Source organism: Equus przewalskii, chromosome 6 (assembly GCF_037783145.1).
Source record: "Equus przewalskii isolate Varuska chromosome 6, EquPr2, whole genome shotgun sequence".
In the NCBI taxonomy this organism is placed as follows: Eukaryota; Metazoa; Chordata; class Mammalia; order Perissodactyla; family Equidae; genus Equus; species Equus przewalskii.
In genome coordinates this window covers 12,415,664-12,432,576 of record NC_091836.1, presented here as the reverse complement: position 1 = coordinate 12,432,576, position 16,913 = coordinate 12,415,664, and the positions used below count along the sequence as shown (strand labels likewise).

The window sequence follows — 16,913 nt, the reverse complement described above, 5'->3', positions numbered from 1 at the left end:
CTGGCCTTTTGTGATGCATTCTTTTTTCTGGATGGAACCATATTTCAGATTTAGGTAGTTACAACTTTCTAGAGATATGATCATATTTGAGTTTAAGACAACTATATTTTGAGACAATTAGAAATTAAAGGAACTTTAAAAAAGATAAAATATCACTCTAATTAAAAAAATGCAACTGGGGAAAAATAGTTTTTAAAAATAAAGCATAACATTTTTAACAAACAGTAATGCCAACAGCCTATAAGAAATAAAACTAAACTCAAGAATATACTGTCAGTTTTCACTGCTTGGCAAGAAATTTATGTGTCCCGGGTTATTAATCCTATACTTGCCAAGACTTAAAATTATTTGAAATCCCATAAATCTCTATTGAAAATCATATTTCTAACTTACTGTCTGTCACTTGACTGGAAAAGAAAACAAATGAAAAGTCTAAAATGATCCTTATCACACTATTGGAGAGGAAAACACCCAAACAACAAAGATCTATATTCTTATTTATCACATAGAATTAGGAATGTACATACTACAAAGAGAAAATATAATAGTAGCTCATTTCTCTAAAGGATGAGGTGTCAGCCAAAATAAACGTCAATATCAATTAATTAAAGCTCATAAACTCTAATCATAAGAGTCTCTTAGGTACTTATTCACATATATTGTTATCTTAGATTGAGTTCCAACAAAATCCTCTCTTTACTTAGGTCATAATGTACTAGAAATACAAAGGAAGAAAAGGGAAAGGTCTTCCAGAAAGAGAAATACTAACATCAAAAAGAAAGAAATTTAGCTTCTGGGAAGAGACAGGTAAACATACTTTTTGCTATTTCTCCCACTAAGTACAAATAAAAATCCTGGACATTATATATACTTAAAAATAAACAAGAAGAGTCTGAAAGGTGGAGAGGAGGAGGCAGACTGGCTAGGGACATTGGGACCTGAGGAAAAACATGTGGTAAGTTCCCTGGGTTTTCTTTCGGCTTCATATATTCCAGACTTGGAGTGGGAGAAACAGGCAATGTGAATAGGCTCAGACAAAAAAAAAAAAGTCCCAACTAAAGCTTGCTTTCTCTAGCCCCAGGATGAGGAAGGGCAACCTATGAAAAGAGAAAACTTTAAGACAATAATCCTACTACTCCATCCAAATGCCACAGAAAAAAGCCATGGTCCTGCCGGCAAAGGCTGAGAGGGGAGCCTAGGTTTCATTTCCATTCTTGCCAGGCTTTAACAAGGTGCCCCCAACACTGCTGCCGGGATGGTGTCAGAGAAACTGAGTAGAATGTCGGGCTTTCATCCCCACCTGATGGTAATGAGGCCCTCCCACACCCCAGTATTAGTAGAGACAATGTGGGGAGTCTGGACTTCCACCCACTCAGCAGTAAGCAGGTGCCCCTATCTCTCCCCAGTTGGACGGTGTCTGAGGAGGTTGTGGAGAGGCAAGACTTTCACCACCATCCAGCAGTAATGAGACCACTCTCACCTTGGTGTCAATAGAAACCACGTGAGGAGCTGGAACTCCCACTACTGCCCAGCAGGAATAAGGAGCCCTCCCCCAACGTGGTGTTAACAGAGGTTAAGTGGTAAACCTAGACTTCCATCTCCATGTATCAGTAACAAGGCAGTGTCTTGCAGATATAGACAAGATTATTCTAGATTTTATATGTAAAGGAAAAGGAATTAGAATACCTAAAACAATTTTGAAAAAGAATAATAAAGTGAGAGGAACCAGTCTACACGATTTGAAGACACATATAGCTACAGTAATCAAAATTGTATAGTATTGGCGGAGGACAGATATATAGCTTAATAGAACAGAGAACCCAGAAATATACCCACATAAATATGCTCAAGTGATTTTTGACAAGAGTGCAAAAACAATTCATGGAGAAAAGATAAGTTTTCTAACAAAGGATGCTGGGCTAATTGGACAACCAGAGGCAAAAAAAAAAAAAAAAAGAAAAAGAAAAGAATCTTGAGCTAAGTCTCACAGCTTACACAAAAATTAACTTAAAATGGATCACGGGCTTAGCTGTAAAACTATAATCTTCAGGATATAGGGCTAAGCAAAGAGTTCTTAAACTTGACACCAAAACACAACCCATAAAAAGAAGAACTGATAAACCGGGCTTCAAAAAAACAAAAACCTTTTGCTCTGGGAAAGACCCAATTAAAAAGGCGAAAAGATAAGCTCCAGTGTAGGAGAAAATATTTGTAAACCACCTATCTGACAAAGGACTAGTACCTAGAATATACAGAGAGCTCTCCAAACTCAACAGTAAAAAAGCAGATAATCTAATTAGAAAATAGATAAAAGACATTGAGAGAAATTTCATTAAAGAGGATGGGCAGGTGGCAAATAAGCACAAGAAAAGAGATTCTGCATCATTAGCCATTAGGGAAATGAAAATTAAAACCACAATGAGATATTACTACACATCTATTAAGAATGGCTAAAATAGAAAAACGAGAAAAAATAAAAAGTGACAACACCAGTGCTAGTGAGGAAGTAGAAAACTGGATTACTCTTACACTGCTGTGGGTACAGTCACTCTGAGAAACAATTTGGCAGTTTCTTAAAACACTAAACACGCAATTACCATATGTCCCAGCAATTGTACTCCAGGTCATTTATCTTAGAGAAATAAAAACTTATATTCACACAAAAACCTACACACAAATATTTATAGCAGCTTTATTCATAGTAACCCCAAACTGGAAATTACACAGATGTCCATCAATGAGTGAAGGGTTAAACAAACTTTGATGGACTCGTAACATGGAATACTACTCAGCAATAAAAAGGAATGAACTGATGCATACGACAACTGGGACAAATCCCACAGAAATGTGTTGAGTGAAAAAAGCCAATCCTGAAAGGTTACATACAGAATAATCCCATTTTTATAACACTCTAGAAATAAAAAAAATTGTAGAAATGAGAACAGATTAGTGATTTCCAGGGGGCGGGTGTAGGAGGGAAGTGGGTGTGGATACAGAAGAGCAATGTGAGGAATCTTTGTGGTGTGGGAAATGTTCTGTGTCTTGACTGTATAAATGTCATTATCCTGTTTGTGAGATTGAACTATAGTTTTGCAAGATGTTACCACGGGGGGAAACAGACTAAAGGGTATCATGGGATCTCTCTGTATTATTTTTTACAACTGCATGTGAATCTATACTGATATCAAAATAAAGAGTTTAATTTAAAAAAGAGAAATTACAACTAAAGTGAGGGAGAAAATCTTTAATAGAAGAATTCACCAAGCTTACCTGTTAAAGGCTACTCTTGTATACCAAATAAAGCATAATAGATCAAGGGTAATATAGCAATAGAGTAGAATATTTGATGCTCATAATAATGATTCTAGAGCATGAAGAAAAGATCAAACCACATTTATCAAAATCTGTATAAAAGATTACAGTAATGTGTATTGTAATTTAGAAAGATATTAAAAATGTCAAATTTTTCATAATCTATAAATATTTCATTTCTGACAATGCTCTTTATGTATCACCATTAATTGACTTTGACTTCTATTAACCCTACCTACTCAAGCCCAACTCTACCTCCAAATTCATTCTCTTTCTTAGGTCAGTATAACAGCTTTCTATGTGTTCTCTTTGCCTCCAGCCTGTGCTTTCCATTCATCCTCTACCCGCTTTGCTATAATAAGCTAAAATGTAAATCTGATCATGACATTTCTCTGATTTTACTCTTTCAACAGCATCGCAGAGTCCTAAGGATAGGGTTTAATTTCTTTAGATTGGCACAAAAGTCATTTTATGAAATGTCTCCCACCAACTCTATAGCTTTTTCTCCTGACACTCTTCCACATTTTCCTGTGCTTAAATCACATAAAACTCGTCTTATATTTCATAACATCAAGCTTTTTCACATTTTTTCTCTTTGCATAAAACACCTTAAACCCTCATGTCCCCTGGCTAACTCCTGCTTATCTAAAAAGACTTTACTCTTCCAGGAATTCTTCCTCGCTCTGTAGTATATGAGATGTGCTTTCATAGCACCTCATAGGCAACTCTATCATAGTATTTATTGCAGAGCATTGCCATCCTTTATTACTTCACTATTAGTAACTTGAATGCAGGAATCATGCACTTTATTTTTTATCCACCAGTATACGAAACCCAGTAAATGTCAACTGAGTGAATAAATGGCTGTCCTCTATGACAATATTTTAAATGGTCAAAGATACCTTCCAAATATCCTAAATTCCTTTAATATGTGATGAATATATTATAAATAATATAGCCATGGATATTTAAATCTACTGATATCTAAACTTATTTGAATCTATTTATATTTTTTAGCTTATACTATACATCCATATATGGATGTTTGATAAATATAACATTGCTTAAAGTATAATTCCTTCTTATCTATGCTAAGGGTACATTTTTCTTGCTTCATGGTGAAATCAAAACTCCATCATTCTCGCAAATAGATAATGCCGCTACCTCAAACTTCACATTCACCAAGTAATTCATTTCATGATTCTCTAGGTAATTTTTTTGCCTTTAGGATATTTAAGGAATCGTTTTTATTATAAATTTTAGTGACTCTTCCAAAGTGCTTGTCCCTCATCTATTACTTGGTAGTGTTTCCTCTTCTCTTTATTTGGGCAATTTTCCCTATTCTGTCCTTTTCTTTCTTATTCTGTCAGTTAATTACATAAGAAATTTGTTTGATCTTCTGAACTTTTAAGCCTGTACGCTTACATTATGGTCTTTTAAAACTATCTGAAGGCTCCTTTTGAGTTCTTCTTAAAGTTTATTTCAATTTTTTCTCTTCACAAAGTCACATTAAATCTGATTATTGTCATTTCTAAAGTTTAATGGCAGAATAGATTAGGCAGAATAATGTTTTCTCCTGGTATAAAGTTTAATCACTGGTACTCAACAGCTAGGCTTGTTGAGTGAATATTTATTTACCAAAAGATAGTTCTAAAATTGAAAATTAAAAACAATGGAGGAAATAACTTAATTTCCTTTATGTGTGTGTGTTACTTAAAATTACTTGGTCTACAAAGCAGCATCTAGAAAGTTACTTGAGGATGTGCTCCAGCAAACTAATGGAATAAAATGAAATGAAAAAAGGGATGTTATGGTAGGCAAGAAACTGTGGCTCCAACTCCTAAGAGCAGGATAAGGAAGTCTCAGGATGCCAGTTGTGCGTTAGGCCTAAAGGTAACCAGTATCTCTTGAAGCAGTACCTATTGATGAACGGAGCAGGCCTTGGAGGGAAACAAAGACTCCATTATATAGACACTGAGTGGGAGAAAGGAAAACTTGAGAATGTGATAAAAACATACAAGAAAAATATTGGGAAATAAAAAAATGAGAAAGTAGTAAATAACAAGAAAATTAAAAATGAGCAATTTTAGGCAATTAATGTAAATAAACAAAGAGCACTTTGTGCTATGAACATCTTTTGAGTACTAGTGGGGAGACAGCACAAACAATGGCAAAGTATAACTGACAAATACTGAAAGGAGACTATCTCTACTTGTAGGAAAAAGCACTTTTTTTGCTCCACATAACAATCCCTTGAAATAGACACTATTGATTCCAATCATAAATGAGAAACTGAGGCTCAAAGAGATTAAATAACTTGCTCCAACTCATGGAGCTAGGAGTTAAGCCTAGATCTCTGACTCCAAAGCCCATGACCCTTCTTACATATGATTATTCATCTTTATTGAACACCTATCATCTGCCTTTTACAGGCTTCAGGGGCTGAAATGTAGGAGAAAAATTGAAATATATGAATACAAACAAAAACAAAAACAAGCTTTATTAAATCATCTCAACTACACCAGACAATGAAAGAGTTAATCTAAAGAGAAATATAATACTAGGAAAAAATTACAGGCAAACAATTTTGTATTCCCCAAATGGGATTTGCAACATATGCCAAATGATGCAGTTAATAAACTCTGGGGACTTTCTGCTATTCATATGTTGTGGAAATATGGACAAGGTGGTAAAAACATTAAAAAACGGCATAACCACTCTGTCTAAAAAACAAAAACCTAATAATTCAAACAAATTTTGAAAAATGTTAAGCAGTGATTAAATGACATGCATTTTTACTCTAGTTTCCAGTTTATACTAGAAAGCTCCTTTTCTTATGGTAGTCATTTATAAAATTCTTTTTATCACATTTCCACCATTATTCATATTTCCCCCCATTTTTCTGATTGGATAAATGAGGGTAGCATATATAGAAAAATTATATAGAAGTGAATAATAAATTAAAATTGAATTATATTTTATTAGAGACTAAATGCTAATTGGTAATCTTTTAATTTACCATGAAATAATATAAAAAACAAAGAAGATAATACATTTAACAGTCATTTTAAGAAGTGTATATGATACTGTAATAAAAAGTTCTACAACAAGAAAAGACTGCTATGGTCACAGTTAGTAGACCAGACAATACACCACTATATTTGTAATTTAGGCAGGAAAACAATAATAAAATTTACAAAGCCACACAAATCTTGGTCATTTTATAGAAAAAGCACTGTCATGACTTCAGTTTATAAAATGCTACAAAGTAGAGAAACTATTAATTTATAATGAATTTGAATTTCTACACTTCTGAATAAAATACAATTACTTACTTTTTTCTCCGATTTGACTCCACAAAATATCTACGTGCTCGATTTCGACATATTTTTTGTTGCTCCAGTAATATTTGGCGCTCTTCTTCTAAATTTTTCTCTAAATGGCTTTTCATATCTCTAATGATGGCATTAAGTTAAGGAGAATGGTTTACATCTTTAGTGGATGAGTGTCAGTGCTATCTGATAAATATAATTATAGCTTCATACTAATGATGTAATGAATTTTTGTGGAACAATTAATATGTGTACACACTAGTGTTAGTATATGACTGGCAGATATTTTATGTAAAAAATTTCTGACTTGGTATTAGAACTGAAGATATTCCTCACTTTCCCTGGAAAAAAAATAAATTACTTTTAGATTTCATGAACTCGGATAAGAAGACTGCATATGTTTTGATTCATTAAACACATATTTGAGTACTTATTAACAAGTTACTGTCTTAGGCATGTATATAGGAAAATGAAGAAAGGTGGTATTTCGCTAATAGAAAGATTAATTAAATGTTTCAGTAGATCCTTTAATCTATAGTACGAAAGTCACATCCAAATATTAAAAAATCAAATAGCAATATAACCGGAGAGTTTGGGAAGACAGTCTACTTGCTTATTGATTTACCTGTGTTACAAAAACAAAAACAGTAGGGAAACCATACACAGTAACGTTTACTCAGAAGTTTGCCAGAGAAGAAAATATTTTAGTTATCCTAATCATCCATTCATTTGAAATTTATTATATAAAATGAAACTTTAAAAAAGTTGTATTGATGTGGTTAATTGATGTCCCAATTTATTTAGGTGTGGTTCAACTGTCATTATTGAATACCTTTACCAAATTTATCACAGTACTTTTGTTTTTAATGATTTCAAATTTTAAAAAATGGTCATTCACTTATCATTTTGTCATTATTCAGTACCTCATCATTAGATGTAGATGCATATGAGGTATTGAAGTTAGATATTGCAGGGCATGCAACTCGTCTTTTTAGAATAAATAGCCTGTTTAAATCTTTTTCCCCAAATAACAGAGGTTCAAAATTCTCTTTGAGAGGTCTATTTAACCAAGGTTTTTTATATGCCATAAATTATTAATGGTAAAACAGAACACAATAAATACATTCAATAATAAATTATGCTGTACATAATTGTTAACTCAAAATGTGTTAATTTCAGGATCCTATAGTGCTTCAACATCAATATTATATATACTTCAAAACACTCATATTTATTTGAATTTTTTTGTCATTCGAAACTTTCCTAATGGGAACTCACTTGTTTTCAATTATGTTTCTATTTAACCATCCTTATACCATTGGCCATAACTAATTTTACCTTTGTTTTATTATAAAATTTTGCACGACCTCAAGATAAACATATACCCACACACACTTGCACACGTGATATTTTACTTAAAGTTCCTTTTGAAGAATTTATAAAAATGAAACAAAAAAGGAAGGAAATCTGGTTCTTCGTTAGCTTGGAAACAGTTAAAGATTTATCTTGTTCTTCTCTAATAGAGTATTAGGAGGAGTCTGATGTCTATAAGACGGCTAGCTACTAAAAGTCACAACACGACAGTAGAGTAAAGTGTAACTTCCTTTCAGGGTACATGAGAGCAACATTGCATGGGGAGGACAGCGAGAAGTTGCTTTGGCTCAGGTGAGAAGTATGCAGGACTATGATGGAGGGGGAGACAATTCTGTTCTCTGTTTAACATGCTTGAGATATCACAAGAACATAAAGAAAATCACAAATGTAATGTTCTTAATGTTCTGACAACTATATATTCTCAAATTAAATCAAATGACTCTCTCTCTCCCTATAAAAATATAATTTTTGCCTGCTGAGTTATAAAGAAATGCTGCTGCCTTTGCATCTTTTCAAATTTGGTATTCAAGTTTAAAAACTATTAGATGACGTGTTAAATTTTTGTTTTCTATACAAGCTATCTTGGAAAGGTAAGATATTTCCATAAGAATCACTGTCAAATACGTGTTCAAAGGAAGGTAATGTTTATATACTTAATATAAAAAAAAAAACCCAAGAATACTATGGGTTGTAGGATTGGGTAAGTAAGACATAATAATTATAATTTAAAAGCATAGCCTAATCTACCCCAACTCATTCTCATCTCTCCCTCTTCCAATTTAGTCTTTAATTGCAGCTCATTTAGGTGATTTTAAATATGGTACTATCACAAATAACCATGAATCATACAATGTATATTAATGACAAATTTATTAGAGCTGTCCTGAATCTTTTTATTCTTCTCTGTACTCTCTTCCACAGCCCAGGCTCAGGCGCTCTAAATGCCTTGCCTGGACTATCTCAGTAGTCTTCTAACTCATCGCCTTACTCCTAAACTTGCCATCCTCCTTTTGAACCTCCACTAAGCCAGCTAGGCGCAAGTCTGATTTGGTTTTTCATTCTTTGTTGTTCTCCAAAAGCTCCCTATCACCTTCATGATAAATTCCAAATTTCTTGGAATATAAAGCATTCTACTATCCGGTCTGTTTTTTCAGCTTCATTTTTCAACATTGCCCTGCATGAATCCTATGCCCAGCCACACAAAGATACTTATTAACAAAACAAGCCATGATGTATCATGCCATTATCTCTCGGCACAAGCTTAGCTAACTCTCCTCATCTTTTCAGGGATACCTCAAAGCAATTCCTCCCCTATGAAGCTTTTTCTAACTCCCATGGGATGACTTGACACCTTCATGAGGACATTACGTGTGTCTTCCCTACATTTCTATAACTCCAATGCCTGGCATGGTGCTTAGAATATATCAATGGCTTAATAAAAGCTAGCTGAATGATTTCCTTGGAAACAATTCTTGGTAGATATACTAGGACAAAGGCATACATATTTTTATAGCTTTTTGTGCCTTATAGACAAATTGGTTTATAAAAGGGTTTTATAAATTTACATATAATTAGAAATATATGTTTCAAAACCTCATGAGCATAGGGTAGTACTTTTTTTTTTTTAAAGACCAAGTGGAAAATCATGTTTTATTATGTGTGTATTAGCAAAATAGAATGCTTTCCATGTTTGATTACTAATTTTTATTTTCTTCTTTGGTGAATTGTTAGTTCAGTCACTGGTCATTTGTGTATTGGGAATTTGATTTTTTTTGCTGAGGAAGATTTGCTCTGAGTGAACATCTATGCCAGTCTTCCTCTATTTTGTATGTGGGTCACCACCACAGCATCACCACAGATGTGTGGTGTAGGTCTGTGCCTGGGAACCAAACCTGGGCTGCTGAAGTGGAGTGCACTGAACTTAACCGCCCCAAGAACTTGAGTTTTTAAAAAATTAATTTCAGTAAAATTAATGGAGATAGAATAGTGTAGCTACTAATCCTCTATCATAGTTACTGCAAGTATTTTCCCCAGATAGTTCGAGTTTTATTTATTTATACAACTTCTCCTTACACTAAAGTTTTAAGTTAAATGAGTTATCTTTGAAATATTTTTCGTTTGACATTTCTTCTTTTCAAATGGTAAAGTTTCTATAACTTTAAACAGGAAAAATGTGAAATTCTATTTTCTGTCAGTTTTCTTTTACAATTTTATTTTATATTTACCTTTTGATCAGCTCAAGTTTATTTTGGAGTGTAGTATAAAGTGTGACTCAAAGTACAGACAGTGAATTTAGACTACTCTTTTTAGAAGTCAAAATAAGGAGACAGGAGATATCAGAAGATAGTTCAAAGGGTTCTTATGCTCTAAAGGTTTGACTGTTAGTTGATTTTAAATATAGCCAAGACCTGAGTATGTTTATAGGCTGTGAGGAAAGAAGGCCATTAGAGAAGGTGAAAGTAAATTATAAGAGAGAGATGGAATAATTTATAATCCAGGGTTACAGAGGAGAAGAGATGTGATGGAAATAAGGGCACAAGTGAATGGATTCACCTTCTACAGTAAAGGTGATATGCTAAGAGTGAGCCTGGGAAAAAAAGACAGGGCAGGGGATTGAGGTGGTGATGGGAACATGTGGGTGTGTGTTGTTTGTTGGGAGGGACCTGAGGGAGTTCATGGCATCCATTGTCTTAAGAAGTGGTAAGACTGTCTACTGAGAGTGAGGGAAAGTGATAAAGATCTGCCATAGGCATTAAGAGGAACAAGAGAGAACCTTGCTCTTGTTCAGGTGAAGCTGGAAACCATCAATCTGTAGTGGCGCCAGTCTATTGTTTTTTGATTTCTGACAGCATTTTTATTATTCGAGTGAAGGAGCAGAGAAATAGGACTGTAGTTGTCACTGGGTGATTGAGGCAGAAGGATATGAGTGGAAAGAACCAAGGATGTTAGTGAGAAAATACGTGTAGATAATGAAGAATAGGGTATAAACTGGGTAGGGAAGAAAGAGGCAAGGTGGGAGCTAGGATACAATGAGAGGGAAAAATACTGGAGATATTTATGAGAAAAATGAAAAATTTTTTCATATTCATAAAAAAAAGGTCTTTCATGTTGCCTAGTGAGGTGACATGAAAGACCTTTCACTTTTTTTTAAACAAACTTTATTCTATTTCTATTTGAATGCCTATAAGAGATTGAAATGATAGAACTTGAGCTAATTTTAATTAGATGAACTTTATAAGGTTTTGCCCTTTATATAGTGTCAGGAAAATCTGACTCAAGTGAGAAAACATCTTCAACAGGAAGCTGGATGGCTTCTGAGTACTGAGTTCATATTTGGAAGTTACATGTAGGAATTTTACCAAGCCATTCGCTTATTTTAAGACTATAGTTCTTTTTTTTTTCATTTAGTCATTCATTCAATAAATGTGAGCACCTACTTTGTATCAGATAGCCAACGAGAAACATTACAGACACTAAGAAGATCCAAAATAAAACTTAGAAAAGGTGCTTACGTGTTTCTCCAACTAGTAAATAATGATTTTCCTGATTTAGTGTCATAGTCTTTATGTTAAAAAATTCCTTTATCCCAATTTAAATATAGATCTATAGACTATATATATTTATATATAGTAGCAAACATATATGTAAACTAGCAAAAAACATATGTAGAGATATATATATTATATATATACACACACTGGCAAAAGTTGTTGGATTTTATCAAAGCCTCTTGGGCATATATTGAAATGATCATTTACAACTTTCTTAATTTTAACCATATATTTAGTATTTAAGTATATTTTTAGTAATGTATTTTTTTATAGGACATCATCATCCCAATTCTGGAATTAAGTCTATTTGGTTTTGTTTATTCGAAGTACTGCTGGATTGTATTTACAAATATTTTCTTTGATGTTTGTATCAACGTTCATACCACGTAAATTAAAAAAAATTAGGTAGGTCTATGACCATTTCACTAGTGAAAATGATGGAAAGATACACTTTATCAATGAGCCACTTACAATGCGTCCCTATTTTCTGATTGAGAGATAAATCAGGGTCCATGTAGCAGGAGTTGAGTGTCCAAGAAAATACAATGTCAAGGGGACAGAATCAAATCCATACAGAAAACAATACTGTTTATTTCAGAATATATCTTTGAGAGGACTGTTTTAAAGAGTAGCAAGGGCAAAAGGCAAAGTGAATGGGGTTAATAATGAATAGATGAGAAGAACTAGAAGCTGCTTCTGCAGGCTACTATTTTGAGAACTTGGCTAAAGAAAAAAAGACAGAAATGATGGAAGCTTGAGGAAAGCATGTCAGAGGAGAGACCTTTACCTTAGCGAAGCTCTGTACATACCTGTCTTCCTCACTAGGGTTGTACCCCTAGCATCTAGAACAGAGTCTGCCAAAGAGCAGGCACTAAATTAAAACTGTTTGTTGAATGCTGTTAAAATTGCAACATCCTGGAAGAAGTGGGAGACACTGAAGATAAGAAAGTGGGGGTTAACGGGGAGAGAGAAGACACTTCATTCTCCGACAAGAACGAAGAAGATGATTATACAGCACCATCACTACCAACCAACTTGTTTGAGAGTCCAAGGGTTAAATTCTAACTATCGTAACATTCTCTGAAGGAATAAACATGGTTTACATATTTTGAAAACAAAACTTTCGATTTTCTGCAATGCAACCAATGGCAACATCAAAGGTGGGCTCGACCACTTCCTAGGGAAAGGTCAGAGACAAGCCAGCGAGAAGCGTCCAGGTCCTTTGCTTCTCATTTTCTCTCTGCCGTCTCTCTGACAACAGACTGGGCAGAGGATGAAAAACAAAACAAATTACCCAAGTGTGCTAGGCATTGGCAGCTCGAGTAAACGAATTAGGGGTGTGTTAGGTTAACTGTTAAAAATGGACTCTCAGGATAGCAAAACATTTTACTTCTTGGTGGAATTCTTCTCTCCAAGCAGCATGGTTAATCAGGAGGTGGTAATATGAAGCAAAGAACATAATGGCATAATTCTACAAGGCAAGAACACAATCCCCATAAAATACACGGTTGATGTATTTTAAAATTCGCAAAAATTTTACACCCAAGTTGAATGAGGGTGGGATAACTAGGTGGCAGGGAAAGCGGTCACAGAATAGGATAAAATGGTATAATTTCAGGACTAAGGGGAGCGACGACAGTTGCTAAAGCAAATATCCGCACTAAGATGACTGGCTCCTTGCTGTCACCCTGCGTCAGCGGTAAACGGGAATCTAACGGGGAAAGGATGGGCCCCGCTTCCAACACTGCTACCCCGGCAGCCACGGCTGGGAAGGATACAAGTAAGCGCCAGGTCGGTGACGCCCGCCGCTCAACCGAGGGCTGAGGGGGGCTCTGTCGCGAGTGTCCGAGGATTCAGTGCCCAGTCCCGCCACCGCGCTCTGGACTCCGGGCCTCCCGGCCAGCATCCTTCACCTCAGCGCCGCCTCCCCGCTCGCCCCTAGCGCCTCCCTCATGGCAGCTCCGGCTTCCTCCTCCTCCTCGGCCCCTCCCAACACTCGTCTCTAGGCCCCGCGTCACGGGCGCGGAACGGTTGGCCTCGGCAGCTCTCGTTCCCGCGCAGCGACGCTGGTGGCTGTGGTGGCGACGGCAGCTGCGGCGGCGACCTTGCCTAGCAATCGCAGAGGTGGCAGCACCGACCTCACCGCCGCCGCCATCTTGACAACCAACCGACGCCGCGTCCTTCGCGACGGAAACCAGGGGGGTGGGGCGGGGCGGGGCAAGGCGCCCGAGGCAGCCAATAGGAGGCTCCGGAGGCCCTCCTCTCCGCCCCTCCCCTCCGCCCCCTCTTCGCCTGCTCGGCGCCGCCCTGCTGGCGGCGGGCGGGAGCCTTGGCATCCTCAGAGACCGGAGTCTTTGCAGGAGGGGAGAGTTGAATTGTATGTTAGAGCTGACTCAGTTCTACCTCCCTTTTTATGACAACGTTTTCATTGGGGTATTGAGAGTGATGAAAAACAGTGAGATGCAAAATCCCCAGATACAGGCAAACGCCACCATGGGGATTCTGAAATGATTGCCTTGGAGCTAATTCAGAGTAGAATTTGTTGTGTGATTACCGAATCTGTTGTGGAGTTTGAGTCGTGAGTCTTTCGGGGGCAGCACTATCCCCAAGCACCATTTCTTTAAAAAAGGCTTCGTGAAGTGGAAATTTCCTTTCTCTGCCTTCCCTCACCCACTCCATGATGCTTCTGCCATTCCCTCTGCCATTTCCCTACTTAAAAGGTCTACATTTCAAAGGCTCCTAATGGTGCCTGCCTTGCTGCCAGATTCTGGAAATAGACCATCACAGCGTCTGTGGTCTGGAAAGAAGTTCAGATTAAGCCTAGCAATCTCCTGGAAAGATGTGCCAGAAGAGATCATCGCATTGAAATTGTTTCAGGAGCTATGGAAAATTGAGTGAATTTTTGAGCCATGAGTTTAATAGCTCTGCAAGTGAAAATTTGAAAAAAGGCTGAAACTTTTTGTTGGAGCCCATTATAAAAGTACATATAAATTCTGACTGCATTTCAGCCAGGATTTTTTTTGTGGAAAAACTCCCAGATTGGAAGCAGAATGTACAAACCAAATAAAGATCACTCACCCACCATTCAAATGTCTCTGCCTTTGTGAATCAATTTGCTCATTTTTTAGAGTTCAAATAATAAACTTTTCCAGTTGAAACTATTTAAAATAGAGTTTTTGCAAAGTTGGATGCAATGACTCAAACTGGAATGTGCTCTGGTGACTGAGATTTTAAAGTGCCACAACACATCCAGTTTTGATTTATAACATAAAACATGCAAGCCTCCTTCAGGACCATGCCAAAAGGACAGAATATATAATCTTGGCAAAGAAAGGCTAAATGTGTACACTTGGACAATTAGCTATCGTGGCAAGTTTTCAGCAGGCCTGGCCACAGGCATTGACCTTGATTGTATTCCCACTGCTATCATCACAAGTCTGTTTCTCTAGGGCCAATTTGAGAGAGAGAGAGAGAGAGGGAGAGAGAGAGAGAGAGAGAGGAGAGAGAGAGAGAGCAAAGTAGGGCAAAGCAAAGTGCAAATAAAAGTGTGGCGGTTGTGGTTGCTGTTTGGAGTATGTAGGCAGGTTTACCCTTCCTGAAAGTCTAGCTTTTGCTATAGTATTAGTTTGGTATGTCATAACTCTAGGCATCTTACTGCTTTGTTGCTGGTATATTAGCATTAAGAAGCATGACTTGGTTTCCCGCTTGCCTACAAATGCTTGCTCATATAAACATTCTTCATTCCAATGTTACTTTACAATGATAACCAAGAAGAAAGGAAATTTTAAGCACAATGTTGCCAGCTTTTTTTTTTTTTAATAACAGCAACTATTTTTTGACCTTTAAATTCTTTCTTTGCAATATTAAGCAGATGTTCCACATTTTATTTAATTGTGTAGTCCTAGATTCTAAAAAAAGGCTTTAAGATTAGATATTTGGATAATAGGAAGATAATTTGAGGCATTTATGAACTGTATCTCTTGACACAAAAGACAAGTATGATTCAAAAAATAAAAAAAATTGTAGTAAAATCTCTATTTTGTCAGAAGAGACATCTGTGTTAAATGTAATGCTTAATTCTTTCACACTTCAAAACCATAAAATCATTCATTCATTTATTAAGCAAACACATATCGAGCATGTGCCAAACACTTTCTAGGTGCTGGGGATACAGTGGTAAAAAAACTTCAAAAATCTCTATGCTTAAGAAGCTTGTATTTATTTTTCTTTCCCACTAGAATATATTAGGTAGTAAAAAGTGCTATAAGGAAAAATGGAGTAATGTAGGGAGATAGAGACTTATGTTAGTTCTAGATAGGGGCTTAGGGAAGGCCTCTGAGGAAGGGGAATTAGAGCAGAGATCTGAATGAAAAAAGGGGATTGCCATTCAAATATCTAGATGAAGAATGTTATAGGCAGAGGATGCTGTAAGCACAAAAGGCTCTGAGGGCGGAGTTATGTTTGATGTGTTCAAAGAACAGCAAGATCACTGGGTCTGAGGTAGAGGAAGTGTGCTAGGACATGAAACTGGAGGAGTGCATGGGGATGTGCTTAGATTCAGTGGAGACTTATATAGTATGCAAGGAATTAATATAAAATCCAACTTCCAGTGGTGGGAAAGCCACTGGAGAATTTTTAGTAGGAGAGTAATATGATCTAATTTAACCTTTAAAAGAATCACTCTAGCTGCTGTGGAGAAACGTAGACTAAAGTTGATAAGACTAGAAACAAGGAGGCTAGTTTGAATGTTATAGTACGTTAGATGAGAGATTATGGAGGCTCAGACTAGCGTGGTAGTAATGGAAGTGGCAAGAAGTGTTCAAAATTTTAACCTTGAGCCAATAAGATGTGTTGATGAATGGTTGTGGCAAGTGAGGGAAATAACAAAAAAAAAGAGTCAAATGTGACTCTCAGATTGGGACTGGAATAACTGGATAAAGGATATTGTCATTTACTAAGATGAGGAGGAATAGGTTGAGGACGGGTGAAGGAATTGATTTAGGCTTCAAATGTGTTAAATATGAGATGCCTATTAGACACCCAACTTCATTAACATGGTCTCATAAATTGTTAATGATGTTCTACTTACAAAAGAAACTAATAATAACCACTTATGGTTATGAAGCATGATCACATAACTTATCTAATTTGAGTACTGTTATAACCTTGTGAGTTATGTGAGGGAGCCTGTGTTGGACAATTTTTTGAGTTTCACTTTCATCTTGGCTGAGGCTATTTTTTCCATCTTCTGCTGAATTTTTTTTTTGCTCAAGTAAGTATTTCCTGAATTTGTCTCTGGGCAAGCTGTGAAAGAACAAAGAATTTTAATTTCTGGCTGATTTAA

At 36.1% G+C, this 16,913-nt stretch overlaps 1 protein-coding gene across 6 annotated transcripts in view; it reads right to left on the bottom strand.

The window, feature by feature from the left end:
* CEP126 (centrosomal protein 126) overlaps positions 1–13,765 on the bottom strand; it is a 71,012-nt gene extending 57,247 nt beyond the window's left edge. For all 6 annotated transcript variants that reach the window (XR_011540807.1, XR_011540805.1, XR_011540806.1 and 3 more), the window contains exons 1-2: positions 13,348–13,765; positions 6,648–6,767 (exon numbers count right to left, since the gene is read on the bottom strand). Coding sequence is in view for 2 of the 6 variants with exons in the window: in XM_008543707.2 (XP_008541929.2) it covers positions 6,648–6,767; positions 13,348–13,475 (248 nt within the window). In the remaining 4 variants the exon portion in view is untranslated. The remainder of the gene's footprint in view (positions 1–6,647; positions 6,768–13,347) is intronic.
* Positions 13,766–16,913: the final 3,148 nt, after the last annotated feature.